This window comes from Tyto alba, unplaced genomic scaffold, assembly GCF_018691265.1.
Source record: "Tyto alba isolate M040663 unplaced genomic scaffold, T.alba_DEE_v4.0 Super-Scaffold_2, whole genome shotgun sequence".
NCBI classification, from domain to species: Eukaryota; Metazoa; Chordata; class Aves; order Strigiformes; family Tytonidae; genus Tyto; species Tyto alba.
In genome coordinates, this window is record NW_024881282.1 from 1031337 (window position 1) to 1058595 (window position 27259).

At 62.8% G+C, this 27259-nt stretch overlaps 2 protein-coding genes across 6 annotated transcripts in view; one reads left to right on the forward strand and one right to left on the reverse strand.

Annotated features, from left to right (window-relative positions):
* The first annotated feature begins 4569 nt into the window (after positions 1–4569).
* Positions 4570–15885, forward strand: LOC116963730 (sodium-dependent proline transporter-like). The gene is made up of 15 exons (XM_042792730.1): positions 4570–4636; positions 8480–8687; positions 11513–11644; positions 11921–12069; positions 12289–12338; positions 12549–12687; positions 12762–12896; positions 13034–13137; positions 13318–13442; positions 13615–13727; positions 14075–14209; positions 14461–14560; positions 14956–15074; positions 15343–15516; positions 15739–15885. Exons 1-15 carry the CDS (start codon positions 4571–4573, stop codon positions 15883–15885), a joined length of 1896 nt encoding a protein of 631 aa, XP_042648664.1. The 5' UTR covers position 4570.
* A 1045-nt stretch (positions 15886–16930) lies between these two features.
* The window catches only part of STIM1 (stromal interaction molecule 1), a 99850-nt gene continuing 89521 nt past the window's right edge, over positions 16931–27259 (reverse strand). For all 5 annotated transcript variants that reach the window (XM_042791911.1, XM_042791914.1, XM_042791912.1 and 2 more), the window contains one exon: positions 16931–20195. In XM_042791911.1, coding sequence (XP_042647845.1) covers positions 19646–20195 — 550 coding nt within the window. In that variant the 3' untranslated portion in view covers positions 16931–19645. The remainder of the gene's footprint in view (positions 20196–27259) is intronic.

A 27259-nucleotide genomic window follows, 5' to 3' on the forward strand; every position in this document is an offset into this window, starting at 1 on the left:
TGGAAATTCAGTTACTTGTTTCTTCAGAACGGACCACTGTCGCTTCCCACGCGAGGGTGTTGATTCCATTCAGAATCAGGGCAAAAATGGCAATTACTGATTCCTCAGCACCAAGGTTTGCTTTGGAGGTGCCCAGCGCACCAACAGATATGCCAGATGTCGCTCAGCTCGAGCGAGGCAAACAGGAGCACTGCACAGAGGATGGCAGCCCAAAGATCCCTCATCTCAAAGATGTGACACGGGGAATTTTTGGAACACATTGGGAAACGGGAATAAATTTGGGGTTGTTTCTCTGCTTTATTGGAAAAAGGCCTACAGAAGGAAAAAGCATGACATTTTGATCCATTTGAAGCCTGAGCTGTGATAATGGATCTTTGTCCTCAAGTTCTACTTCGTGTTTTATTTACTCTTTTTTGAAAAAACAGGAGTAGGTGGAGCAGTTGTTTCATTTCGTGAGGATGTGCCTGTATGTCATGGGTTAAACTGCTCTAGGAAAACCAGCCTCCTCCCCTCCAGCATGGCTGTGATGAGATCAGAATGACCAAGATAAACTCAACTCATCAGAGAGGTGAGTTTTGGAAGGAAATGTAGCAACGAAAACCAAACTTCCTGAGGCTGTGCAATGCTTCACCTCCACCCAGCTCTGAGGCAGCTGTGGCTGGCTTGGAGCATCTGTGCTAACAGGTTCCTGTTGTTACTCCTTTGCTGATTTCCACAGTGAAATTTCCTCCGAACAGGCTGCTTCATTCAAACTGTCAGAGCCACAGGCACCTCGGCTGCACGAGGGCATTGAGCCTTTCGAGCTAGGAAACAAGCGCTGGGCTGGGACAGCACTCAAAACCGAACCCAGGTTGCTTTGGTATCTTATATTCGCACAATGTGCAGCCACAAAATGGATCTGACCCTGCCGTGGATCGAGGGGACAGACACACCAAGGAAAGAGTGGCTCCCACCTCTTGCCCACGTGCTTCTGTCTTACCTGATATGAGGGGAGCTGGGAGCCTGCGTGTGAGTCCACCACCCTGGTGTGCTCTGCAGGGAACCCAGGATGCTGGACCAGAGATTTGCTGCAGAGATTTGCATCTTATCTCACTCCAGAACTGATATGCTATGTGATGTCCTGATGCCAACCCCTTTTCTGGACCAAAAGGTCCGGCCTCCTTTTTATCAGGGAACAGAGCTCAGGCCTCTCTTCCAAAGCAGCCATCGATGATGCTGATTATATGCACCCAACTACGTAGCTAGTAAAACTGGGCAAGTCGAGTTCACATCTTCCCTTTGGAGGACGGGATTCACACTTGTGCTCCCCATCACCCAGGGAGCACTGTCCCTGGCAGGCTGCAAGCGTCCTCAGGAAGGAGGCTCTCTCCAGTTCTCCTGATGAAGATCTCTTGTTTTTACCAGTGCTACTGGCCCGCGCCGTGTGCTTGCACTGGGCTGGGCCCTGAGAAGATCTTGTGCTATGGTGCCAGGCTGCTCAGTGGAGAGCTGTTGGGCTCGAGGAACATTTTTGGCCAAAGCAGAGGAAACCATGAGAGTGAGGTGGAGGCCTTGAGTCATGGACTGAGCTGCACAGAGGTATTTGAAATCTGCCAAGGGCAAAGACCTGGGCTGCTCTGTGACTCTGGCTCCGAGGCCCCCTACACTACAGTGAAAGTTGTGAGTATCTTAGGTATCTTGAGTGTTTCTTACTGGTTCCAGTCTGTGAGGAGTAAATACAGATGGAAGAGTAATATTCCACCTCCTGGTTGTTCTGTGCATCATAACACACTGTGCTAATTCCCCAACTCTGATTGCTGGTCTCTCAGTTGCCCTGGGGCAACTGTTTGCAAAGCTGTACCAAAATAAGAGCACCAAAACTACCCAAGTTACAAAGACCTCTTCCATTTCCCTTTTTCAGGTGGAATTACAGTTAATTCCTTGACCCAGAAACATCTGTAGAAATGCTGCTCATTTGAAGAGACTGCTTCATTTTGCCTGTCTCTCTTGCAAGGTCTTGGACTTTGCACTGTCCCGGGAGTACCGCAGCGCTCTGGCAGATAGCGTGAGATGAAGGCGACCACAGTCACCAAGCAGAATGACTCCTTCTTCCTTTGGTTTCCTCCTATGATGAGCTTCCTTTTTGCTCCTGACTTAGGTTTAATTGCAGTCACCCCACAAAGATTTTATGCAGTCTTTCAGAGCGGGTCACCAGCTTAGTGGATGTCCTGGGCTGAGTGAGTGGTGGAGTTTTTTGGTGGCAGGGGAGTGGGCTATCGAGGCAGCCCACTGTGAGAAGCTTCTCGAAGCTCCCTCAGCTCCACGTCAGCTCCACTTCTGTTTGGGAAATTGAGCCAATCAGCTGCACCTCTGCGATAACGTATTTAAGAAGGGACGTGGTGACAGGCAGTGGGACTTGTGAGGAGGAGTTGCTGCAGCTGCGTGAACACCAAGGTCAGTGGAGGAACGGAGGCAGAAAGGAGGGGGGAGGTGTGCCGGAGCAGAGACCCCCCTGTATCCTGTGGTGAGACGGCAGGGAGGCCCCCTGACACCCATGGAGATCTACGGTGGAGCAGACATTGATTTACGGCCTGTGGCTTCTGCTTGCCTGATCAAGGTTCTGTGCCTGAAGAAGGCCAGGGTCTCATGGGAAAAGGCAGCCCCGCTGCTGTAATTCAGCGCTGGGAGGATTGCAGCATGCGGGGGAGTCCCACACCGGAGCAGCTCGGGAAGGGCTGCAGCCGTGGGAAGGAATCCAGTTGGAGAAAGTTAGTGACCCATGACGGAGCAGTGTGGGGAACGCTGCGGCCCATGGGAGGAACTCATGTTGGAGTAAGTTTGTGGAGGACTGTCTCCTGTGAGAGGGGGACCACGATGGAGCAGGAGGAACAAGTTCCGGACACTCCCCTCACCGAAGAGAAGGGAAGTGGCAGCGCTGACTGCACCCCCCATTCCCTGCCCCTGCGCCCCTGGGGGAGGAGGTAGAGATATCGGGAGCAGAGCTGAGCCCGGGAAGAAGGGAGGGGTGGGGGGAGGGTGTTCTCAAGATGTGGCAATGCTTCTCACTGTCCTACTCTGTTATGTGTTGTCAGTGTCTGTAATAAATGTATGTTCTTTTTTTCTTCCCCTAACGAGTCTGCCTTTTGCTCGTGATCATAAAGGGGAATTTTCCCCCATCCCAGTCCTATCTCGAACCCCAAGCCTGGCTCTCTGTCCCTTCTCATTGCCGGAGGGGAAGGGAGAGAGAGGTGCTGCATTGTGGTTGGCTGCCAATCAGGTCTAAACCACGACAGTGGATCACTGGACAATTCACAACCCATTCCCATCCTGTAAAAGTGTTGTCGGTTGAAAAGAGTAGATTCCACTGAACCTCCATTTGAAATCTGTCCCTTTCTCCGCTCTCCCTGCTGCGGTGGTGGGGGATAGTCCTGCTTCAAGGGGTATTTCCTTCTTCTGAGGAGCCTGCTCTGTTCGGAAGTTAGGAGTTGGCTCCGGGTGCAGTGTGATGGCAATGGCCAAAGAGAGGCAGGGCAGTGCATCAGCCATGAAAAAAATGCACATAATACTGAGAGACAGGCAGAGGCTGGTGTGTGTCAGAGGATCAGGTATCTAGCCCAGCATCCCCTGGAAGATGCAGAGGAAAGGCGGCAGAAACGCTGACAAGAGCAGAAGATGACTCAGTGGCTGGATCGAGAGAACTGCGGGAGAAATACTGACTCTTTCATGGATAGATCAGTTTTAAGTTGAGCTCTTTCAGCAGCTGCTACTACTGCTGACACTGAGCCTGTGCGAAGGCGGCAGCAGTCTGTCTCCCAGAAAACCTGCACCACTATTTCTGCTCCTTATTTGGCTGCCTGGTTTTCCCAGCAAACGGGCCAGGAGAGCATAGGCACTGACTGTGAAAATAGGGTGACAATAAGGGATGTTCTGGGGGGATCCAGCTATCGAAGATAACCTGGAAAGGGAGATAGAGCCATTCCTGAAACTGCGCCTTCCTTCCACCTGGATGCTGTTCATCTTTGGGGGGGACAGCAGACCCCTCCGTGTCCCTTTGTACCACTCCCCGCCTCTTCCTCGTGCCGTCGTGCCTGCTGCTTCAGCACTGGGTGGGAGCCTGGCACCGTTGTCTGCCTCCTCACGTCGCTCTGCAGCGGGGCTGGGATCGGCTGTCTTGGCAGTGCCCCGGTGCCCCGGTGTCCCTCCTGTGCGGGGACCATGGCTGGGGAAGGCACCGGGCTGCTCCCACAGCGTGGCTCAGCCACGGGCGTCCGGGGAGCCCACCACGAAACCACGTCCCAGCAGAGGCTCGGTGCTGAGAGGGGCCACCCCAGCACGCACCCTGCACCGAGCTCCGGGCGAGCAACGGGTGCTGGGTGGGGAACTGGTACGGAACAGGCTGTGATGCCTCCGGTCCCTCCTGGCTGCAAAAGCAAGCGGGATGCCCCTTTCGCGGGGAGGGCTGTGCCCTTCGGAGGGGAAACCCCATTGCAGCCATCCTGCACCCCGGGCCGGCCGGGGCGGAGCTGTACCTGGCGCAGGTGAGCGGAGCGCGGCCGTCCCTCCCTCCCTCCCTCCCGCCGCCGAGCAGGAAATGCTGAGCACCGGGCACCTCGCCACACCGGGGCCCCCGGCCCCCTCCACGCCACCGGAGCCCACGGTAGGACCGGGGCCCTGAGGGGACGTGCCTGCCCTTCCCCGGGCTGCCCTGGGCTGCAGGAGCCCCCTCTCCCAGTTGCTGGGGACCCGCGGGATGCAGGTCACCCTCCACAGCCGCGTTGCAGCTGGCCCCACTGGGAAGTGTGTGTCATCCCCCCCCCCCCCCCACCTCAGTGAGCCACAGTTGTGGTGGGAGCATCACGGGGGATGTCTGGATTCTTTAGGGGTTTCTGCAGAGCGTTGTCCCTTAGCCACCCTCATGCTGAGGTGATGGCCACCCTTTGGGTCTCAGCTCAGCTCGGTTCCTCTTGCAGTCCCCCCCCGCCATGGAGCAGTGCCCTCTCACCGTCCCCAACGGGCAGGCATCTCCTTGAAATATGCCCCGTGGCTGCAGCTCGGCAGAGCTGCCGGGATTTCTCAGGGTGCACAAAGCAGCCGGAGCCCGGTGTCCCCTTGGGGTGCAGGGATTGTCTCCCACCCATCTGGAGGAGCTCTGGGGAGGCTGATCCCAGCGAGGCCGGCTCTCCTCTCGAGGGCAGGCAAGGCTGATGCTTTTCAGAGGGCAGAGCATCTCTGCAAAGGGCTGAAGGGGCCCCACTGCTCGCCCGTGTGGGGCAGCCAGGGGAAAATTTCCTTCTGGGGGACAAAAGATGTGAGGCAGGCAAGCTGAGGGGGGGGGTCACAGCTCCCAGGTAACCCCCAGACAGCGTGGGGTACATGAATGGTGGGGGTGATGGGGCTGCTCCGCAGTCCCCTGTGTGCAGCCCCTCTGGTCTGGCCTGGGGGGGGCTGTGGGCTGCTCTCAGGGCTTCAGCCGTCCCGTCCTGCTGCAGTGCAAGATGTGGGGGGCACGGGACAGGACAGGGCTTGGTCACAGCGACAGCGCTGGGTGCTCTGGGCTGATACTGGTGGGGCTGGAGCCCTCGAGACCCCCCATGGTGAGCAGGGAGCGAGCAGTGGGGCCGGGGTGCTTGTGCAGCCCTGCTGCCAGCTGCACCAAAGGCTTCTGAGCACCCCTCTTCCTCAGCCCCGTCCTGCCTGAGACCCCCCCAGTCACATTTGCCAGTGTTTGGGGTGGGGAGCGGGTCCTGCTGAGCCAGTGGGGCCGGACGGGCTGTTCGGGGACTTTCCATCCACAGGTCCAGTACCTATAAATCATGACTGGAAGTGGGTGCGGGTGATTGATAACTGCATTAATTGCCTGGCGGGCCCGGTGGCCGGGATGTGAGCACTGCGGGGTGTGTGGGGGGGTTGTGTGTACAAGGCAGCCCTGCGGGAGAAGGGAGAGAGCAGCACCCTGGGCCAGGAGGCTTGATAGTCCTGCGGCAGGTTTACTGCATTCCCTGGCAGCATTTTAACTCTCCATCCATCCTCGCTGACCTCTGCGGGGAAGGTGCCGCACATTTACCATCTCCTGCAGGGGGGAGGCGCGTGGCGTGACCCCTTTTTTGTAAGCAGTTATGACCACCTTTCCATGAGGGACACTGGTAATGGGCAGCCCCAGGAGGTGTGGGGGGAGCAGGCACTGACAGGGGCACAGGACACCCCTAAAACAGCCTGACAGGCTCAGCAGGACGTGCTGGGTCTGCGCTGGCCCTGCTTTGCCGGGGCTGGCTCCTGCAAACGCACCGGGCATCCCTGCGCCGTGCTTCCCGGCCAGCTCTGGGAGGACAGACAGCTTTGACGCCGTGCCAGATGCGAGGCAGTGCCCTCTTGGCCGGTGCCGTAGTTAATCTGCACCTTGTTTCACCCACCCACAGATAACCGAGAGCTGATAGCTGGTGCCTTGCAGGAAGGCACATGGTGAGGCTCGCCCTGGATTCTGGAGTAAACAAGCTCACGGGGGTGCTGCCAGTCCCGGCGATCCCCTCGGATCAGGTGCCTGGAGGGAGCCGTGCTGCACCCACGGACTTTGCACGAGCGCAGACAGCTCGGTGTCCCGGGGCTGCGTGCAGCTGAGAATCTGTTACCTCTGAACAGCCCCCAAATGCCCAAGTCGTGGGGGCCCTGTGGTGTTGCCCCGGGAGAGCTGGACCAGTGCTCCGGCTGCTCTGCTGCCCACAGCCCCGGGAGAAACGGATGGGGCTGGGGAATGTGCTGGATTTCAATGTTTCTGCAGCCTCTGGAGACGGCAGAGCTAGAGGAGCATCTCTCCTGGATTGGCTGGGGTTTGCAGATTGCTTTCCTGATGGCCCATCCTGGTGCTTAGGAAGGGGCGGTGTGAGTCGAGGGAAGGATGCTGTGCAGGACACGTAAACACAGGATCAGCCCCCTCAAGCCTGGGCAGGGACACGGCACCACAGAGGGTACTTTAATTTAATTCAAAACGGAATCCTTTTCTAAAGTAAACCCTCATGCTCCAGTGGGAGTGAAGCCTGGGCAGGCCAGCCTTCAGCTTGTGCTGCACATGAGATCAGCTCTGATCTTCTCAGCTTTGTGGTCTGTGAATTGTAACGCTGCTTCGTCACTGAGTGTTGCTCCTCTGTTGATTCCCTCGTGGGGTCCCACAGTTGGGGGAAACTCAGTCACGGCAGAGCTGGGCTGGTCGGAGGCAGGGCTGGGATGAGAGCCACACGCTCCCGAGGCCCCACACTCCATTTCTTGAGGACTACCCACAGTTGGGCTGACGCCAACCCTTTGCCTCTGTTGTGACACCAATACCAAAAGAAATTCCCCCCGCAACAACATCCCCAAGCACCATCACACTCTAGACCCTCCGGCCAGGGGCTGGGGAGGGTCCCCTCGCTCTTCTGCTGATCCTCCTCTCCAGACAGTCTGACCTTGCTGGGGAGGGTGGGTCAGGATCTGTCCTGGGGGGACATGGTGGGGCTGAGGGGACCTCCAGGGAAGGACTGCACGGCTGGAGCGACCTCTGCGAGGGGATTGGGGGATCCCTCCATCCTGCCCGGGGTGCAGGACCTGTGCCCAAGGAGGCCGGTGCTGCTGGAAGGGATCACAGCCCCAAGTGCTGCTGTGACCTTGCAGCTCCCCGTGGCGATGCCAGCCGTGCCCTGGGAGCAGAGCAGCTGGCCGGCTGCGGTTACTCATGATAACGAATGAGGCACAAAATCCCCATTCCCTCTCCCCACCACGCTCACGCCCCTTCAGCAGAGCCGCCGGCAGGGCCAGGGTGTGGGATCTGGGGCTAGCAAGAGGCACGAGCCCCCATCGCCCAGCTGGTTGCCCACCTCTGGCTGTACCAAGCGGTGGTCCACGCAGCACCGGGTCTCCCCTCGCCGTGCCTGGCACCGCTTCGTCTCGGTGCAGCGCGAGCCGATGGCTCCAGCCCTTGCTCACAGGTCCCCATGGGCAGGACCCCGGCAAAGGTGGGACCTGGAGATGGTCCCACTGGCCTCGGCGGTGCCGGGCAGGAGGGTTTTGATGAGCATCCCTGCACCCACCCTCATCAGCCCGGTGCAGGGCTGGGTGCCGGGGTGCCAGTGCAGGCAGTCGCTTGGTTTCGGTGGTCCTGGGTGCATATGATGAAGCAGAGATGAAAACCCATCGCGGGGGGCGGTGGGTGAATGTCCCCTGCTGACTTTCACGCTATGGGAGGATCTGCTGGATCAAACCTGCCCAGGGCATTTGGGCTGGGGTCTGCCCCCCCCCCCCCCACCCCCGACCTGTGCCTGGCTCCTGGAGCCTGGGGAGGAGCACGGAGCTCGGGCCCAGCCCCAGCCTCCCACCTCCCACAGCCCGGGCCACCGCCGGCTTTTTGGGGAGACCCCCAGAGCCCCTTTGGGAACCAGACGCTTTTTCAGGGCCGTGCCCAGCCCTGGCAAGGAGCCTTGCAGGGTTTGCAGGCTGCAGCTGGTGGTTCCTGACGCTTTGCTCCCCTCCGCAGGTCAACATCTTCCAGATGGAGGGTCCGACCGCTGCCCCCGCCAGCCAGCCCTGGCCAGGACCCCCGCCCCAGCCTGAGATCCCGGCCCCCAGCCCACCCCGGGAGACCTGGGCCGGCAGATACGAGTTCCTGCTGTCCTGCCTGGGCTACTGCGTGGGGCTGGGCAACGTCTGGCGCTTTCCCTACCTGTGTTACCGCAACGGAGGAGGTGGGTCCCTGCTGCGGGCACACACGTCCCTTCCCGGGCACCCAGGCACGGCTCCCTTCTCCTGGGGTGGGGGGGCCAGGAGCACGGAGGGGCTGGGGAGGGACAGTGTGCTGCTGCAAGCGGGGCTGTGCTCTCCAGGACAGCAAACCCGGGTGCTGGCAGGATTCGGGGTCTTGGGCTGGACACCGCCGCTTCAATCCCACCGTGAGGACCACGGGGAGAGGATGCTTGAAGAGGTTGAAGCATCTCCTCACGAGGCCGGCGGGGGATTTCTGCCCTGTGCGGCCCAGAGGTGCACCAAAAAAGCGCTGACTCCGGGCTGAGCCCCTCTGTAGAGCCCTCTGCCCCTGCCTGGAGGAGCGGGGCTTGGCCAGAAATGCGGTGACCCCCCTGCGGCACTGCCAGCCCCCCCAGCAGCAGCGGTGGCAGGGACCGTCCGGTGCCCGGGGGGGTGCGAGGAGGTGCCCGTCCACTGTAAAATCCAGTTCAGCTGCGCAGGAGTGCCCGGGAAGGCGGCCAAGCGGGGGCAATAACCTGCCCCATTTCAGGGGCAGGACAAAGTGCAGGTAGCTGGTGCCTGGTGGCAACGTCCCGGGATGCAGTGCCGTGTCTGTGGGAGGGGAGAAACCTCCCCAAAGGTCATTCCTGAGCCCCTCGCTGCTTCTGCTGCCCTGATGTTGTCTCCTCCTGCACCCAGCAGGAGAGCCCACCCTCTCCGTGCCGGCCCTGGCCAGCTTTGCTGTGCCCCCCCCCCCTTGCTCTGCCCTCTGGCATCTCCCTCGTTCTGGAAAGCTGCACCGCTCTGCGGCTGCCTCGAGGCCCCCGATGCTTTTTGGGCTCGCAGCCTGCCCAACCCCTCAGCCTGCCCACCCAAAGCTGTCTGCAGGGCGTTTATTGCTCTGCTTTTCGACGCTCACTCCCAATTTGAATTGTCGGTTTCCCCTTTGCCCTGTGGATGCTCCTTAAATCGCTGTAACCGGAGCCATTTGCTAACAGGCCTCCCGGCTGGTTTGGGGCATGGCCAGATGGCAGTGGAGGTGTTTGTGCAGCAGCAGCAGGCGTGCGTGGGGGGTGTGGGACCCTGCCTGGCACTCCACGGCCTCCCCAGACTCCTGCCCCATGCTCCTGGTGTCCCTGGCTGAGCCGATGCGAGCAGACCCAGCTCCGGAATGTCCTGCCTGGTCTGTGCTCACCCCCGTCCCTGTGACACAGCCGCCTGCTCCCTCGGGGCCAGGGAGAGCAGGAGACCCTTTGGGGTGCATCACCTCGCGGACCCCCCTCGGCTGCCAGCACCCACGGGGGACGCTCCCTGCCCACCCTCCAAGCAGCATCAGCCAAAGGGGCTGGGGGCCAGCAGGAGAAATGGGGGTACAGGGCGAGATGCTGCTCCCTGGGTCCCCCGCCCCAATGGATGGGGCATTGGGGGGGGGGGGAGCCAGTCATGGGGGGTTTTATCCTGAAGCTGTGGACCTGGGGGGGTCGGGAGGTCTGTCCCCATGCAGCACCACGGGAAAGCAGCCAGAGCCACCGTTTCCCAGCGCCATGGGCAGAGCAGGGACACGCTGCACTGCCTCGGCCCCCAGCCCGGTCCCCTGGCCCCACAGATGGCCTCTCCAGCTGCGGGGGGGCCAGTGGGACCGGGGCACCGTCACCCCTCGCTCCCAGCCTTTGCCAGCAGCCAAACAGGAGTTCCCAATGTCCCAATGGGGCTTTAAACCCGTGGCTGTCCCTTCCTCCCCAGGCTGAGCCCTGCAAAGCCTCTGCCTACGCTGGCTGGTGCAGGAGATGTGGAGGCAGCCTGTGCCCCCCTCCTCCACCTCCAGCGCTGCGCTAATGAGTGCCGGGCTAACGAGCAGGCAGCCCCACATCTGGTCTGCCAGCGAGGCTGCGGGGGAGCGGGGTTTGGGTACGGCATCGTGGCTGGAGAGCTGCTGCGCTGCGGGGAACGGCGAGCGCTGCGCCAGAGATTTGCACTGGGAGAGGATGGGCTTGGGCTGCAGCTGGCTGCCAGCTGGGAAATGCCAATTTCTCCTCTGGAAAATGCCCTTTTCCAGCACAAATTTGGCTTGGCTGAGGCTGCACGGAGCAGGATTTCCTCTGCGGAGAAGGCTGTCAGTGAGACAAACTGTGTAAAGCTGGAGGTGTCAGTGTGTCGCCAGAGGAAACACCAGGATCTGCTCTGGGCACTTCCCAGGGCCCTGAGCATCCCACAGCCCTGAGCATCCCACTGCCCTGAGCATCCCACAGCCCTGAGCATCCCACGAGCCTGAGCATCCTGCAGCCCTGAGCATCCCATGGGTCCAAGCATCCCAGAGCCCCGAGCATCCCACGGGCCTGAGCATCTCAGAGCCCTGAGCATCCCAGGGCCCTGAGCATCCCATGGACCTGAGCACCCAACAGCCCTGAGCATCCCATGGGCCTGAGCATCCCATGGGCCCGAGCATCCCACCACCCTGAGCATCCCACGGGTCCGAGCATCCCACCACCCTGAGCATCCCACAGGCCTGAGCATCCCACCACCCTGAGCATCCCACGGGTCCAAACACCGCTGCTGCGCCCACAGCTGCACCCTGGCACTGCTCCCACCACCCACCCCACGCCAGGGCCAGCAGGATCCCCCCAGCTCCCAGCTCAGGCCCCCACTGTGGGGCTCACGGGGAACAGCCCCCAGGATGGAGCCAGCAGCCCCCAGGAGCTTTCCCTGCTCCTCTGCCTCCTGCCCGGACACGTGTCCCCACCGCGAGCCCGAGCCACGCACGTCTGTCCTTTGGGGAGCCCGGACTGGTGCCGGTTGCCCCCCCAACCCGCTGCCCCTCTCCCCCCAGGTGTCTTCCTCATCCCCTACTTCCTCATGCTGCTCGTCACGGGGCTGCCCCTCTTCCTGATGGAGCTGAGCCTGGGCCAGTATGGGGCCGCGGGGCCCATCACTGTCTGGAAGTGCTGCCCACTCCTGAAAGGTGGGGCTGGGGGCCGGGGACACCTCTCCATCCTGCCCCCACAGCCGCTGGGGCTGGCTGGGCTGCAGGAAGGGGGCTGGGGGTGGGCACGGGAGCTGGGACCCCCCCTTGGCCAGTCCCCAGCCTGCACCCCGAGTCCCTGGGTAGCCCCGGGCAGGTCTCCTGCCTCCTCTCCGGCCCCCTTGGACCCGTGCCGGGGCCAGGGGTCTGCGAGTTGCAGACCTGCCCCCTCCTGCCTGCCACCCCCCCCCCCCAGCACCCCATCTCCTCGCGCAGGCGTTGGCGTCGCCATGCTCATCGTGTCCTCCCTGGTGTCCCTCTACTACAACGTCATCATCGCTTGGGCTTTCTACTACCTGGGCTCCTCCTTCCAGAGCCCCCTGCCCTGGTCCTGCGATGCCCCTGGGAATGCGCACCTCTGCCAGGTCAGTGGCCCCCGGGCGAGTGGTTTTGGGGGGTCCAGCCCCTGAGGAGGGGGATGCTGCGGGGCCAGATGCCGCACAAGAACCAGGCAGGCGGTTTCTCCTGGGAGAAGCTTTGCCTGCAACAGAAGAGGAGGGTCAGGCTGGGGCTGGGGCCAAGGAGGGACCTCGGGGACGGTGGCTGTGGCGGTGACGGTGACCTGCCGGGGTTGTGTGTTGCAGAACACGTCGGGGAGCGCCGGCCGGGTCAGCGCCAGCGAGGTTTTCTGGAAGTAAGTCCTTGCATGGCAGCACTGATGTGTGCCTCCCTCGGCCCGTGTTCGGGGGGTCCAGCCCCGGCTCCGGCTCCCCCAGTGCTGGGGGGCCGGGGCTGAGCCCCCGCAGGCAGCGGCCGGTGATGCCGGAGGCGTTGGGAAGGGCGGAGGGGTGGGCGAGGACGTGGTGGTGGTGCCGAGGGTTCCTCGCGTCCCCCTGTTCCGCAGCGAGCAGGTGCTGGGGGTGACGCGGAGCTCCGGCCTCGGGGACCCCGGCCCCGTGCGGTGGCCCCTGGCCCTGTGTCTGCTGGCAGCCTGGGGCCTCGTCTTCCTCTGCATGCTGAAGGGCATCCGCAGCTCGGGCAAGGTGAGGGGGTTACGGTTGGGGGGGGGACTGCCGTGCCGGCCGAGCGGGGCCGAGCTGAGCAGTGCCCTGCGCAGGTTGTGTACTTCACGGCCACCTTCCCCTACCTGGTCATCCTCATCCTCATCATCCGTGGGGCCACGCTGGATGGCTCCCTCCACGGTGTCCGCTTCTACCTCTCCTCAGACTGGAGCAGGCTGCGGAGCGCCCAGGTAACCCCACGCCGGGGATGGAGGATCCCCGATGGCAGCGATCCCCCCCCCCCCCCAAAAAAAAGCTGGGGTGGCGGGGTGAGCTGGGCTGGCGAGTCCCGCAGCCCCCCAACCCTGCACCATCATCCCCCCCCAAGGTGTGGAGCGACGCGGCCTCGCAGATCTTCTACTCCCTGGGCATCGGGTTCGGGGGGCTGCTCTCCATGGCCTCCTACAACAAGTTTGACAACAACGTCATCCGGTGAGCGGGGCCGGGGGGGGGTCTGGGGGGCTGTGGGGGCAGCCCCCGGGTTGCAGCTGGGGAGGAGCGGGGTGGTGACGGGGAGGTCCGAGCCCCCCGCGCGGCCCACGGGGGATGCCCCCCCCCCGCCAGCTCCATCCTCACCCCACGGGCGCGGGGCTGCGGCGTCCTCCCCGGCAGGGACACCTTGGTCATCGCCATCGGGAACTGCTGCACCAGCTTCTTCGCCGGCTTCGCCATCTTCTCCGTGCTGGGGCACATGGCCTGGAGGAAACAAGTCCCCATCGGCAGCGTCGCCGACTCGGGTAGGGGCTCGGGGAGGGGGGTCTCGTGCCCGGGGACATCCCGGTGCCCTGCGCCGGGACGGGGCTGCAGCTGAGCTCACATCCAGCCCGGCTACCGGCTGCCTGGGCTCAGCCTGTCTCGCCACGAGAGACTCTCCAGTCCTTCCACGCTTCCCTTCGTCTCACCCCGCAGGCCCCGGGCTGGCGTTTGTGGTGTACCCCGAAGCCCTCTCCCTGCTGCCCGCCTCTCCGTTCTGGTCCATCCTCTTCTTCCTGATGCTCTTCACGCTGGGGGTGGATACTTTGGTGATTGTCACCTCGGGCAGCCCCATGTCCTGCCCCGTGCCTGGCCTTGGGGTGCCAGGTACACCCTGCCTGGGGCGTGCCGTGCGTGGGCCAGCGGCGCGAGGATGGTGCTGGGGTGGTGGTGGGCTGGGGGGTGCACGGCCCCGCGCACGTGGGTCTGCGCTCAAGGCGATGGGGCAGGCACGCAGCCGCGTCCCACCGGCACTGCCCCGGTGTCGCAGGGATGGGGACAGTGCCCTGCAAAGTCCCCCCTCTGTGAGAACCATCCCCTGCGCCCAGTTCTGGGGGAGGCAGGGACTGGGGCATCCCTCCCCCCCCCCCCATCACTGACATCCCCTGTCCCTCAGTTCGGGAACATCGAGGGCATCACCACGGCCGTCCTGGACGAGTTCCCAGCCCTGCGTGACTGGAGGAGGAAGACGGCGCTGCTGGGCACTCTCTGCGCCTCCTTCTACCTGCTGGGGCTCCCGCTGGTCACCCAGGTATGGGGTGCCCTGCACCCCCAATCCAGCAGCCCCCAGCACCCCCCGGGGCCACACCAGGGTGGCGGATGGGGAACAGCCCCCCCCCCCCCCCTCTCCGAGCCCTGCACAAGCCCCTCAGGTGGGAGGACGGGGTGTGGGGGCTGCGTGCGGGCGCTGCCATCGATGGGTGCCCACGGCATGGGGTGCCCCACGCCCGGCCCCCCCGCCACCCCCAGCCGTGCCGACCCTGCTCCCCCACCACCTCGCAGGGAGGAATCTTCTGGTTCACCCTCATCGACACGTACAGCACCGGCTTTGGGCTGATCATCGTCACCCTCTTCATGTGCCTGGGCATCGCCTTCTGCTACGGTGAGCAGCGCGGGGTGGGGGGTGCAGCCAGCGCCCGGGGGGGGGTGTGCAGCACTGTCAGCCCTGGGGCACTGCTGCAGGGTAGCCCCTTGGCTACCACGCTGCCAAGGCTCACGGCAAGCGGTAGCCAGGCTCTGCAGGGTGCACCCGGAACTGGGGGTGGGCAGGGGGGTAACCCCCGTCCTGCTGCCCACACGCAGCTCAGCCCTGCAAGGAGGAGCTGCAAAGCTGAGGTGCATTTTTCCCTCTGTGCTGGGCTGGGGGGTGGGATGCAATTGCCTCTCCCCCCACCAAAGCGTTGGCGGATGTTCAGCACCCAGCACCGCCGTGGCTCCCAGCCCGGGCTGGGGGCAGGCAGGGGCTCGGCCGTGACCCCCCTCCTGGGGTGTCTGCAGGCGTGAACCAGTTCTGCCGGGACATCGTGGACATGATCTGCCGCTGCCCGCCCTGGTGCAGCCACATGCTGGGCTACTTCAAGGTGTGCTGGGCCTTCCTTACCCCCTGCCTGCTGCTGGTGAGCACCGAGCACCCGCCTGGGGCTGGGGGTCAAGGGGAGAAGAGCTCCTCTCCCTCCGTCTCTCCCTCCGAGAGGGGCAGCTCTTGCTGTGGGTTTGGAGCGGGGCTGGCCCAGTCCCGGCGCCCTCCCGGGCCAACCCGTGGCTGCTGGAGGGGGGGGTTTGGGGGTGGCCCTGGGGGTCCCTGTGGCACCCAGCCCCTCCAAGACCCCCCGGGGCCAGGCGGTGCGGTGGCATCACGTCGCTCCCGCCCGCTCTGCCCTTCAGTTCACGCTCCTCTACACCTTCCTGGACATGGACGATGCGCCACTGCGCTACGGCACCTACGAGTTCCCAGCGTGGGGCACGAGCCTGGGCGTCTGCGTGGGTGTCCTCACCTGCCTGCAGATCCCGCTCTGGGCCGCCCTGGCCCTGGCCCGCGAGTCGGGGACGCTGAGCGACGTGAGTGTGCGAGGGGGGACGGGGCACGGGGACGGGACGGGGCGGGAGAGGCCAGCGACGGAGCGGAGGCGATGCTGCCCCTTCCCCAAGAGAGAAATGGGGCTGGAGCCGGGGGAGGGGGATCGGTGGGGTCTGAGCCCCTTCCTGCAGCGACACCACCTCTGCCCCACGGGGTAGGGGGGGGCTCGGGGCAGCCCCGGCTCACCCATGCCCACCCCCCAGCGTTTCCAAAAAGCCACCCTGCCCCTGCGCTCCTGGAGAACGGCCACCGCCCGCGACGTGGCCGGAGACGTCATCGACGTCCCGTTCACCATCACCCTGACCGGCAGCGACTTCTCTGCGCCGCCCCACAGCAGCAGCCAGGACTGATGCCAGCCCCGGGGCACCCCACGGCCTCACCCGGAGCCCCCCCGGGAAGACGGGACCCACTGGCAACGGGGGACACCGGCGCTGGGGGCTGGCTGCACGGGGCTCACCTTGTGCCGCGCACCGGCGCCCATCCCGGCGGGTGCTAACCACTGATCCCAGCACGTATTTGATTTCTTTTTCCTGGAAACATCCTGCACGCTCCGAAGGTGTTTCTAGGGGATTCTCCGTGAGCAGGACCGGCCGCCCGGGCTGCGCTCCAACCTTTCGCCTGCCCCTGGGCCGTTGTCACGTCTCGTTGGGGAGCGTTTTGGGGGTGTCTCTGGCTCCCACCCGCCGCTCTCCCGGCAGGGCAGGCTGCCGGCAGCGTTCCCCCACCGCGCCAGCCGCCTCGGGCAGGGGCTGGCTGAGCCCACCTTGGCGGTGGGAATGGCACGCTGACCCCCGGGGTGGGCTCCGGGCCCCACCGGCTGCCCCCCAAGCCGTGCTCGGGGGCCAGCAGCTCCGGCAGGGCTGGTGCTGGGCTGGCCCAGCAGCCAACTCAAAGGTCCCCCATGGGGGGAGGGGGGGGCAGCCCCCAAGCCAGGGTGGCTGCGAGTACACAACTCACTTACTGCTGCTGCAATAAAGGGGGGGGGCAATGTCCCACTGGCTTCGGCTGCAGCGAGTGGAGAGCGGGGAGGGGGGGGCTCCAGGGAAGTGTTTGTAACCCCAGTCCCAGCGACCGTCTGTCCTTCCTGCGAGGCTCCAGCCCGGCACCGCGGCAGCCGCGTTCTCCTTGTGCTCCTGCCGGGGGATGCACGGTGTGGGGGGGGGGATGTACAGGGGGGGATGTATGGGGGGATGTACGGCTCCACAGCTGTGTCAGTGGGACGAGGCCGTCCCCCCGCAGCTGGAATGGGGCAGCACTGGGGCCCTCAGGGAGCCTCCCCCACCACCACTGGCAGGTATCCTGTGCCCTGGCCCCCCAACCCTGAGACAGCAGCCTGGGAAGGGTTGGAAGAAGAGAGCAGCAGATGTCGGCTCGTAAAATAGACTACATGCTTTATTGGATTTAAAAGTTTTATGAAATGACCAGAAAAAAAAAAAAAATTAAAAAAAAAAAAAAAATTCGTCAACAGTTGCCGTTTGGTGGATCCCCAACCCCTTCTCCAGAAGCATCGACAGGTCTCGGCCACCACGAGCAGCGCCGCCGGGCCCCCGGCTCCAGCCCGGGCGCTCCCAGGGCCCCCCCGGGCCCCCCCCCCCCCCCGCCGCCGGCCCCGTGCGTGGGGGCCAAGCACGGCGTCCCCCCTCCCCGCGCCTCGGAGCGGCCGCGGGGAATTGCAGGCACTTAGTCATTTAGAGGCATTTTCACTTATCTCAAAGCAACAGTGTAATCATCTAACTACCACCTACGAAACAAAAAACACTTTTATAGCCCTTCCTGTATTGTCAACGTACACATATATATATTACTCTGGCATAAAGCAAGGCCCCGGGGGGCTTTCAGCATCCCGCCCTGCCTCCTCTTCTTCCCTGCCAGCTTTGCATCCTCCTCTGCCCTCGGGTGAAGCAGCCGGGCGGCCCAGAGCAGCTGCCCCCCTCGGGGCTGGGGGGGCAGGGACCCCCGGGCCTGGCGCAGCTCTGGGGGGGCCGTGTGGTGCTGGGCAGCAGCCTCGAGGGACGCGGGAGGGTGGCCGGGGGCTCCTCTGCCAGCCCCGGCGCTGGGTGCTGCGGGCAGGGGCTGCAGAGCTGCGCCTGGGGGAGGAAAGCTCAGCCCTGGGACGGGCTCAGTCCTGGGATGGAGCAAAGCTCAGCCCTGGGATGGGCTCAGCCCTGGGATGGAGCAAAGCTCAGCCCTGGGATGGGTTCAGCCCTAGGATGGAGCAAAGCTCAGCCCTGGGATGGGCTCAGCCCTAGGATGGAGCAAAGCTCAGCCTGGGATGGACTCAGTCCTAAGATGGGCTCAGTCCTGGAACAGAGCAAAGCTCAGCCCTGGGATGGATCAAAGCTCAGCCCTGGGATGGGCTCAGCCCTAGGATGGAGCAAAGCTCAGCCCTGGGATGGGCTCAGCCCTGGGATGGGCTCAGCCCTGGGATGGAGCAAAGCTCAGCCCTGGGATGGGCTCAGTCCTGAGATGGGCTCAGTCCTGGAACAGAGCAGAGCTCAGTCCTGGGTTAGGCTCAGACCTGGGCAGGCTCAGCCCTAGGATGGAGCAAAGCTCAGCCCTAGGACAGGCTCAGCCCTGGGATGGGCTCAGCCGGCGGACGGGGCAGAGCTTGGCTCGCAGTTCCTGCCCCGAACCGGGGACTCCCCCTCAGTGGCCGAGACGAGGGCTCTGAGCAGCAGGATGCGGCCCGCAGGCTGCCGGGGGAGCCGCCGGGCAGCGGCCCGGGATGGCCCGAGCCCCGCCGCAGGCTGTGCCGGCGCCCGGTGGGGCTGGTGCCACGGGTGCCCGGGGGAGCCTCCCCCCCCGCCAGCATCCCCTCGGTGCTCAGGGAGGGGGGCTCAGAGCCCCAGCGCCCAGCCTGAGGGCACGCCTGCCTCGGGGGGGGGGGGAGCCAGAGGACATTTCCAGGCTCCTGCCACCCACGCGCAGCTTGCCGTCCCTGTCCCCATCCCCATCCCCATCCCCGTCCTGCTGCGCCCTGCGAAACTGGGACACGGGGAGAGGGGACGGCCCCCCCCCCCCCCCCCCATGTGCGGCCAGACCCAGCTCTGCACCAACACCGGTGGGGGCCAGCACGTCCCTCGGTGCTCCCCTGTCACCCCAGCGTCCCCGCTCCTTGCCCCCCGGGGACATCTGGGTCTGGAGGAGCTGCCTCCAGCCCTGCTCCCCCCCCCCACCCTGGGGAAGGTCCAAGGGCTGGGGAAGTAAAGATGGGGAGGGGCAGCCGTGGGCTCCTGCGCCCCGGCATCCAACCCCCCCTACCACGGAAACCCACCACGCCGCAGCCGCCTCCGGCACGAGTGGGAAGAGGGTCGAGGGCAGAGCTCGGGGGTGCACGAGTACTGGGGAGGGGAGAGCCCTCCCTCACCAGGGCCTTTTACTGGCTCTTGCTTATCAAGAGCGCACAAAGGAGGGGATCTCCCCCCCCCTTCCCCCCCCCCGGGCATCGCAGTGCTGGGGGCCAGGGTGTGGAAACGCGGATCAAGGGAATAGGGGGGAGAACCGGCCCAAACACTCGCACCCCAGTCACCCCGAGAGCCGAGCGGGGAGCAGCCGGCCCCGCTCCGCCTTCGCCTACAGCCCGTGCAAAAGTCGGAAGAGGCAGAAGAACCGGGGACAAAAAAAAAAAAAAACAAACAAAAAACCCCACAAAAAACCAAAATAAACGAACAAAAAAAAAATTAATAATAATAAAAAATAAAAAAATAAAACCACATTGAAACCAAACCCAAATGCCGTGTGGCTGAGCAGAGGCAGGAGTAACTGGAAGCCATGCGCAGCAAAGCCAGGGACCGCAGCAGTCGAAGGGGAGAAAGGGCGGCTGTTCTCTTCGGGGGGAGCGGTGGTCGTCATCGTCTTTTTTTTTTTTTTTTTTTTCCTTTTTTTTTTTTTTTTCTTCTTTTTTTTTTTTTTTTTTTTTTTTTTTTTCCTCAGAGATCAGGAAATAAATAAGTTTAAATAGCTCCTCCCGCTGCCGGTGTTGGGCGAGGTGACTCGGGCGGGGAGGGCGCGGGGCGGCGGGTGCGCTGCACTCCCGATGCACGGCCGCCCCCCCGGTCCCGGTGGGTCCCGCTCCTGGGTGGGTTTCCTCTTCCCCCCCCGCCCCTCTCTCTACTTCTTGGGCTTCTTGAAGATCTTTAGGGGGAACTTTTTCTTGCTCTGGCCGAGGTCAACCTCATCGCCTGTCAAGCTGCTGTCCTCGTCCCCCGGGCTCTTCTTGGCAGCCAGCTGCGGGATGCGGGTGCTCTTGGCGCTGCTGGGCCGGCAGTCAGAGATGGGGGACGGGGTGTCGGGGTCGGTGGAGCTGGGGCTGTGGGACCGGGAGGAATCCGAGTGGCTGTGCTTGCCGGCTGTCGGGTGGCTGATCTCCCCCAGGCTGGAGGACTTCTCCATGCCGTGGTTCACCATCATCATCTTCTTCATCACCATGGGGCTCTCGGGCAGGCGCTCCGGCAAAGCCCCCGGGACGGAGGCTTCCGCCGGCCGGCTGCCGCCGTTGGGGGTGGGCGCGCCGACGGCGGGGTGGCCGGGGGCACCCTCCTCGATGGAGCGGGTCAGCAGGTTGGGCCGGGCGGCCAGCAGCTTGGGCGCAGAGCTGGGGATACGCTGGTGGTCGCTCAGGTGCGGGATGGAAGAGTCGGAGTCGCAGCGAGTTAAGTCTCTGGGGTGGGGAAGGAGGTGGGGGGGGGGGGGGGGGGGGAAGAGAAGGGCCGTTAGCACCCCACGCCCCAGCCCACGCGCGCCCACGGATGCGGCGGACGGGGAGTGCCGGGGAAGCCCCCCCCCATCCCCTCCCCACCCACCCCAAAACCCCCGGCACTGCGCAGGGAGCCCCCCGGGGTGCAGCGCCCACCCCGCTCCCACTGGTTCTGCTCCTCCGTACGGGTGCCAGCAGCACGACGGCGGTGGGCACCCCCGGGGATGGGGTGAGGGGGGCTCGTCCCCTCCCCACCCCCCACCCCCCCCCCCACATCCCCCCCCACATCCCCCCCCCCCCCCAGCACGAGCGGCTGGGAGCTGCGAGGAAGCACCGTACGCAGAGGCAGAACCGGAGGGGTCGAGGCAGCGGCAAGCGCTCAGCCCTGAGCTCGTGGCTGCCGGGGACCCTCGGCCCGGCACGCTGCTGGGCTCTGCTCCGAGCCACAGCTCCCTCCCGCTCCCTAAAAAACAATAAAAACCAAAACCAACCCCGCCAGCCCACTTCTTTCCCACGGATCCCAGCGGGAGCTGGGCCAGGGAGCTCAGAGCATCGCGCAGCTCGCCCTGGCCCCCGGGGAGCCGGTGCCCTTCCAGCCGATGCAGGACGGGGATTGGGGGGATGAGACAACACAACTTCATCGGGGGGTTCCTCTGCTCGGCCCAGCTCACATCTGCGTGTGTGCACGGCCGCTCCGAGCTGCGACGCTCCAGCCAGACCCTGGCCCCGGGATGGAAACCGTCAGATCGACCGTTTCCACACCCCCCACACCCCTCCCCTTCTCCTGGGTCAGCCGGAGCGAACCCCCAAGCCCCGAGGGAGGGATTGGAGGTTGGGGTTCCCTGCCCGAAGCCATGCCCCAGCCCCGCCGCTGCACAGCGGTTTGTGCCCCCGGCCTGGTGCCTCCTGGGGATCGCCGAGCGTGGCCGCGCCAGCCCCAGGAGCTCCCGGATCCTTTTTGAAGCGGAGAGTGGGAGGTAGGAGGAAAGGAGAAACGGGGAAGTCGCAGCTCGAGGGGTGCAACGCTGCGGGCCCCGGACGTCCCCGCCGAAACCTGGGCGCTGCGCTGCTCTCGCTGCCACCTACTCGAACGCTGGCGTCAGGACACGGGGGGGGGGGGGGGAGCGGGCCCTGCCCCACCGGCCGGAGGCAGGTAGGACAGAATGGGAAAAGGCGGATGGAAGGCGAAGAGGAGAAGCGAAAGGCTGTGAGAAGAGACGGGAGGTGCTCACCGCTTCCTCCCCACGCAGCTCGGCCCCCAGGACGGGGGTCACTGCGCCCTGAGGAGCCCCCAGCCCCTCCTTTAACAGCACAAGTAACTCCAGAGTTTGGAGCCAGCAAGCCGAGAGAAGATGCCCTCGCTGCGGAGCCGGTGCAGGAGGGGGCCAGGCGGTACCGGGTGGGTGCTCAGGAAAAGCGGCTGCGGCAGCACGACGTCACCCAGGACTGTGCTAGCACCAGGGGTTTGGAAAAGGCAGGAAAGTCCCTCCTCACGTCACCGCCCTTCGTGATGGCAACGAGGGTATTTTGTAACAAAGCCCACTGAATAAACTCGGGCCCTCGTTTAACAGCTCCACGGGAATATATGGAGGAAAGGGGTATTAAAATCCCTCGCGCATGGTAAGGATGCTGCCGTGAGAGCCCAGCTGTGGAGACTTGTTTCATCTCTTATTTTAACAAGAATAGCCGCAGGCATTGCTGGAATAGTCCTTGCCTTTCCCAGATGCACACCTGAGCCCATCTGACACCCGAGCGACGGAGAGCCGCGTCCTCAAGGTTAGCAGCAGGCCGGGGAGAACAGGAACCGAACAATTTGGATGGTGTGAAGCCCCCAGCTATTCTGAGTGAGCGTCTTGGAGGCCGTCCAAGGGAGACAACTGCCACCCAACACACCGTACGGAGCCCCGGGAGCTCCCCAACGCCACCAGCAGATACCGGCGGCTCCGCAGACGGTCGCTGCCAGCTCGTGGCCCGGAGCTCTCACTGGGGTAACCGGGGCTGGGCGCCGGGCAGCCTCGGGAACGGCAGCCTCGGGAAAACTCCACGGGGCTGAACGTGGGAGTATTTCAGAGCCATCTTCCGAGAGGTGGACACCGACGGCACTCGCGCGACCCGGGGGGCTTGAGGTCTCAGGCTGCTGCTAGTAAACGCAGAAGGAAGACCTAACTGCAACCGCAACTCGACCGCTTTCCTTTAAGTCAGGAGCTTCGCGCTCTTCCCGAACGCTTCCTGTCCCTGCCGGTGCTCAGCACACCTGCAAAGGGGGAATTTCTGCCAGGGAATTTCCGTCAGGCCGCTCGCTGTGTCACCTCCCCCCCAAGAAGGGGTGGCAGAAGCCATCGCACGCAGGTGCCGAGCGAGCTGCTGGCGGGAGAGACGCCGCGAGGGCGAGCCGGTGCCCCACACGTGCTTTCAGAGGTTTGTCTCCTCCACAAATACCTGGGAAGTGCCGCCTTTGCCGCGAAAACCAAGCGGCCTTCGGCCACGTGCTTCAGCACCGGCCCCACCGAGCGATGCCGGGGAAGGCAGCGGCCGGTGAGTGTCGTGTCCCCCCCCCCCCAGCACCGAGGATGCTGCCGGAGCCGCATCTTCGGAGCCGCCCGTGGGCTGCAGGGTCGAGCTCAGGGGACGAGGCTCCGTCCAGGCTCTCCGCTCAGCCAGAACCACACGGGCAGCGTGGCAAAACCTCAGCCTGGGCAGAAGCTGATCCGAGGCAGGACGAGGGGCAGGCAGGGGCACGGCCCCCGCTCCGGTGACCCCACTACCTGTTCCCCGGGGACCACCTCCCGAAAGACCCCGGGGCGTTCGCCCGATGACATGGCCGAGCACCGTGCGGAGGCGGCGCGCCATGGCCGGCGAAGGCAGGTTTATAACGCCCGCTCGCTTGAGATTCAGAGTTGTAACGCCACTGAGAAATGCTCTTGTTTCCAGTAAAAATCAGCCCAAGCCTTCCACCGGCTGCCACGGTCACAAAGGTATGTGGGTGAGGTCAATAAAAAAAAATCTTTCCAAAAAAAAAAATAATATGGAAGAGAGTAGCAAATACGGCAAAAAAATATATTTCTTTTTGAACTGAGGTGGCTTCAAAAATGCCTCATCTGTGAAGAGGGCGAGCGCTCTCCCTGCTGAGATCTGCAAACGGCCGCTAGCTCGGAGGCCGCCCCGCGAGCCTCCCCCGCTCCGTCCTGCGCGGCTCTTCAATCCAGAAGAGACAAAAGCAAACCTGGGGCTACGGCAGCGTGTGGAGAAAACGATGATGGCAGATGGAGAAACACGCTCCGGTCCGGGAGCATCCTGCTCCCCCGCGGTGCTGGGAACCCAATCCCCGGACAGCTGGTCCCGCACCCCGGGGAGACGTGGACCTCGTTGGACCATAATTTTTTCTTTCTGGGCTCGCCGTCCAGAGCTGGACTGAAGGGGGGGAAACAGCCTATGAGCAGATGCTTTTCCAACACCCCGATGATGCTAAACTCACCCATTTTATTCATAATCCATCCAGCTGCGACTCAGGAATATATTCCCACAGGGTAGAGGCGAGGCGCCGCGACTGCGGATGCCCGTGGCACATCAGGGGTGGGCAGCAGCCCACGGGGGTGGCTGGGCCACTGCCCCCCCTCCCCGACAGAGCGGGACATTCAGGCACACGCCGAGAGGGGCCCCGCTGTGCCACCCACGGGCACGGGCTGCTTTTCAGAACCGAACACCAGCAGGTGGAAACTTTCGCTGAGACTTCCTGCAGCCCCAAAAGATCCTCCGTGGCGGTTCCCGGGGGGTGAGCGCGGGACAGGGGAGGTGCGTGTCCACGGGGACACGACTCCCTGGGATGCACGCTGGCTTTGTCGGAGAGGAGGAGGGGACGCCCCCGAGCCCAGTGCCGGGACAAGAGAGGAGGAAAGAACATCCCAAAGGATTGCTGCCAGTCACCTCGGGCAAGGCTCAGCCTAAACAGGCCGGCCTCTATCCTGCTGGTTTTCGTGAGGCTTATGCTGCGTACGGCCCGTTTTCAAGAGGAAACGCTGGCCCAAGGCACAGCCAGCCTCCACGGCGCTGCGGGAAGGTGCCTCCAGAGAAAAGCGCTTCTGCGGTGCGGCAGGAGCTCACCCCTCCTGAAAAACCTCAGGCCACCAGCTGAACGTGGAAACGCCTGGGAGCCTCCCTTCGGACAGCACAGCTGCTCCACCCCGGCCGCACCGCCGCGGCGTTCGCCGTTCTTTTCCACGTAGCTGGGCGCTTCCAGCCTGCGAAGACCGAAGCCGACGGCGTCCCACCGACGTGAAGGCGGCACGCGGGCGTTTGCTGCTGCTTTACCTGCCTTCGCCTGGGCTTCCCGCCGCGCCAAGAACCCCAACCGACCGCGGTGAGCGAGAGAGGGTGAGAAAATGGGGGCGGGCTGACTTTGCAAACAAAAGAAGCGGAGAGCAAAGCATGGAGTAAAGAAAGACGGGTAGTGGGGGAGAGAGGGGAGAGGGGGCAGGAGGAGGATCTAGAAGAAGTGTGTGTTTTCCCTCAGCTGTGCAGCCCGCTGGAGGGTTTCTCCGGGCGGGCTCCTGCTGCCTGCACAGCCCAGGACGCGGCCGTAGGAAAGCTCTGGCGTGGCGCGGGGGCAGCCGGCACTAACGCAGGGCTTGGTCTGTCCACCAGCCTCCTACAGACCTTGCTGCCACCACCGCTCCCTGCCCTTTACCAAGAGCACCCACAGCTGCAAGGCTGTACGTTATATAGCTTGCTAGCACCGGGCACCAGGGCAGCAAAGGCTTCCCCTAAGGCAGAATCAAATTTGCTGCATGGGTTAGTTATTTTGCTGTGCTCAGCGGGGCGCAGCCAGAGGCTCAGGAACAGCCCCTGCGATGCAGACCCAACAGTAATTTCTTCCCCTCCAGTAAGAGCAGCAAACTAGTCTGCCACTGGATTACTGACACTCGGTTTTTGCTTTGGCTGCCACGTCCCCTCCCCCATCGGAAAAGGGGCACCAGGGTGGGCGTCTGGTCCTACGCTCCCATCTCCATCAGCTTTATCCACGGGTACCACTGGAAGCAGGCACCGGCAGCAGAAACCTCTGTGCACGCAGCACCCTCCAACCCCTCCTCCCCCCCCGCCAAAGGGACACCCAGTCCGCTGCATCAACATTCAAAAACACACACATCAGCCTTCAAAATCAGAACAGCTCTGACCTTATTTGCACCGGATCCTCTGAAGCCAATTGCAAAAGAGAAGCAAAGAGTGAGGAGCTCAGGAAAGCGATTCACCGGCCACGCGCGGGCCTTGCCTGGAGAGAAGGGCCCTACCAGGTTACCCCCCCAGCCGGCTCGAGCACCGTACGCAGTTCGCAGAGGGGAGAGACCCCCCAGCCCTTCTCGGGGAGGGGGGAAAGGCTTGTTTGGGACTATTTCTTTTGTGAGGTCTCGCCAACATTGGCATCTGCTGGGTACGAGAGAGGCTACAGCGATCCAGCAGCCCAAAGCACTCAAGGTAGCACTCCCCTCCTACCAAGGGAGCCAGGAATTTTTTGGGTTCCGTTTTCGTCCTTGGCAATGACTCCCTGGAAGGCCTTTCTCAGCCTCAGCTTCCCCATCTGTTCTGCTTGCCTCTTTGGGAAGCTGTGGAGCTCGAGGGATGTATGCAAAGGCCTCCGAGACTGGTTATATAAAAGAGAAAGAGCAATACATTGGCTTGTGCTGTGGCATGCCTTCACGGCAGTACTTTTAGACACGCATCTAAGCAGGGTCTGCTAATGATGCAGTGTGACAAAAAATTAAAAGCAACAAAAGAAGAACACACTTGGGCACCCAATCCTTCATTTCTGCTTTCTGAAATGAACGGAGAATGGATGAGCATGGATTTTGGAGTCATCTGCTATTGTGTAGCTGAAGCAAATCTTGGGTGAAAAGTTTTTACTCTGCAAAACTCTGTTGCTAAATCAATTATCCTGCATGAGCAGGTGGCTTTTGCTATGGAAATGGAGAGAAAACAGTCCTACCTTCCACGGAAGGGTGACCAATTAGGTTCTGACAAGCTACTAACTGCCCGTGGGGAATAAGGAGAAGATCCCAGTTATTCTCTCCTAATGACCTCTCAGCACCATTGTCTTTTCTAATTGGGATCCCAGAGTCACACCACATTTCCCTCTGCCACTCTCAGGGGAGTCTGTGGGATCGAGACTTTAACCTGGTCAGCAATTAAGTGTATCACAGGCCTCAGCTGAAAAGAAAAATCATGTTTATACAGCTATTTTTGAAACAGTACATCAGCCTTCGAGCTCCCAGGACAAGCCCTCCTTTCTGCAGACAGGAAGGTCGACGATAAACAGGGACTGTGCGACGTTACAGGGAGCATTCCCAGCTTTTACCACTCAAACTGGGGCAGCTGCAACTGAACTCCAATTGGCAGTAATTAATCTAAATTTTAATTATGCTGCTTCTCATAATCCCAAAACAAACATTACGACATTAACCAAGACATTGCTCTTTAATTGTCCATTGTGGAGCAGGTGCAGTAATTTCCCCCTGTGCTGCTCCTCCAGGATCTGTGATTTGCCTGGGGCTGCTCGGGGTTTTTCCTGGGCTGGTTCTCGCAGCCCGGGCTCAGGGATGCTCTGGCCCAGCAAAGCCCGGCTTTGAGACCCCCGAGTTAGCGAGGGGGTGAGACATCCCAAACAGAACTGTGTAAATGCTGTCAGGAGAGAACCTACGCCTGAGGGGCGAGGTACCTGCCGATAAAGGAATAATGGTACAGCGTGCCGGGACAAATGAAGATGTGGTGACTCGGAATGTTCTCCTGCCGGGGCAAATAAACGTGAAGGACATTGCCCCCACCGGCTTCCTCACTGAGACTTCCAGCCTTTTCCTAGAAGTCTGTTCCCTAACTCTGGGGATAAAGGGACTATTTTTAATTTTACCGAGGAGAAAGCGCGGAACAGAGAGCTGAGAGGACTTGGCTGTGGCCCCAAGCAGCTCCCTGGCAGGGCAGGAGGCCAGGAACCCCCCCCCCCCGAGCCCATCCCTGCCCTTCCACCGTCCGCCTGCAACGCC

What these genes read in the sequence shown, in the direction of transcription:
- LOC116963730 (XM_042792730.1), top strand. Translation starts at nt 4,571, where the DNA reads ATGCTGAGCACCGGGCACCTCGCCACACCGGGGCCCCCGGCCCCCTCC. An exon ending in GCAGGCTGCGGAGCGCCCAG is followed by an intron (nt 12,897 to 13,033) that starts GTAACCCCACGC and finishes TCCCCCCCCAAG; the next exon opens with GTGTGGAGCGACGCGGCCTC. An exon ending in GGCTCCCGCTGGTCACCCAG is followed by an intron (nt 14,210 to 14,460) that starts GTATGGGGTGCC and finishes ACCACCTCGCAG; the next exon opens with GGAGGAATCTTCTGGTTCAC.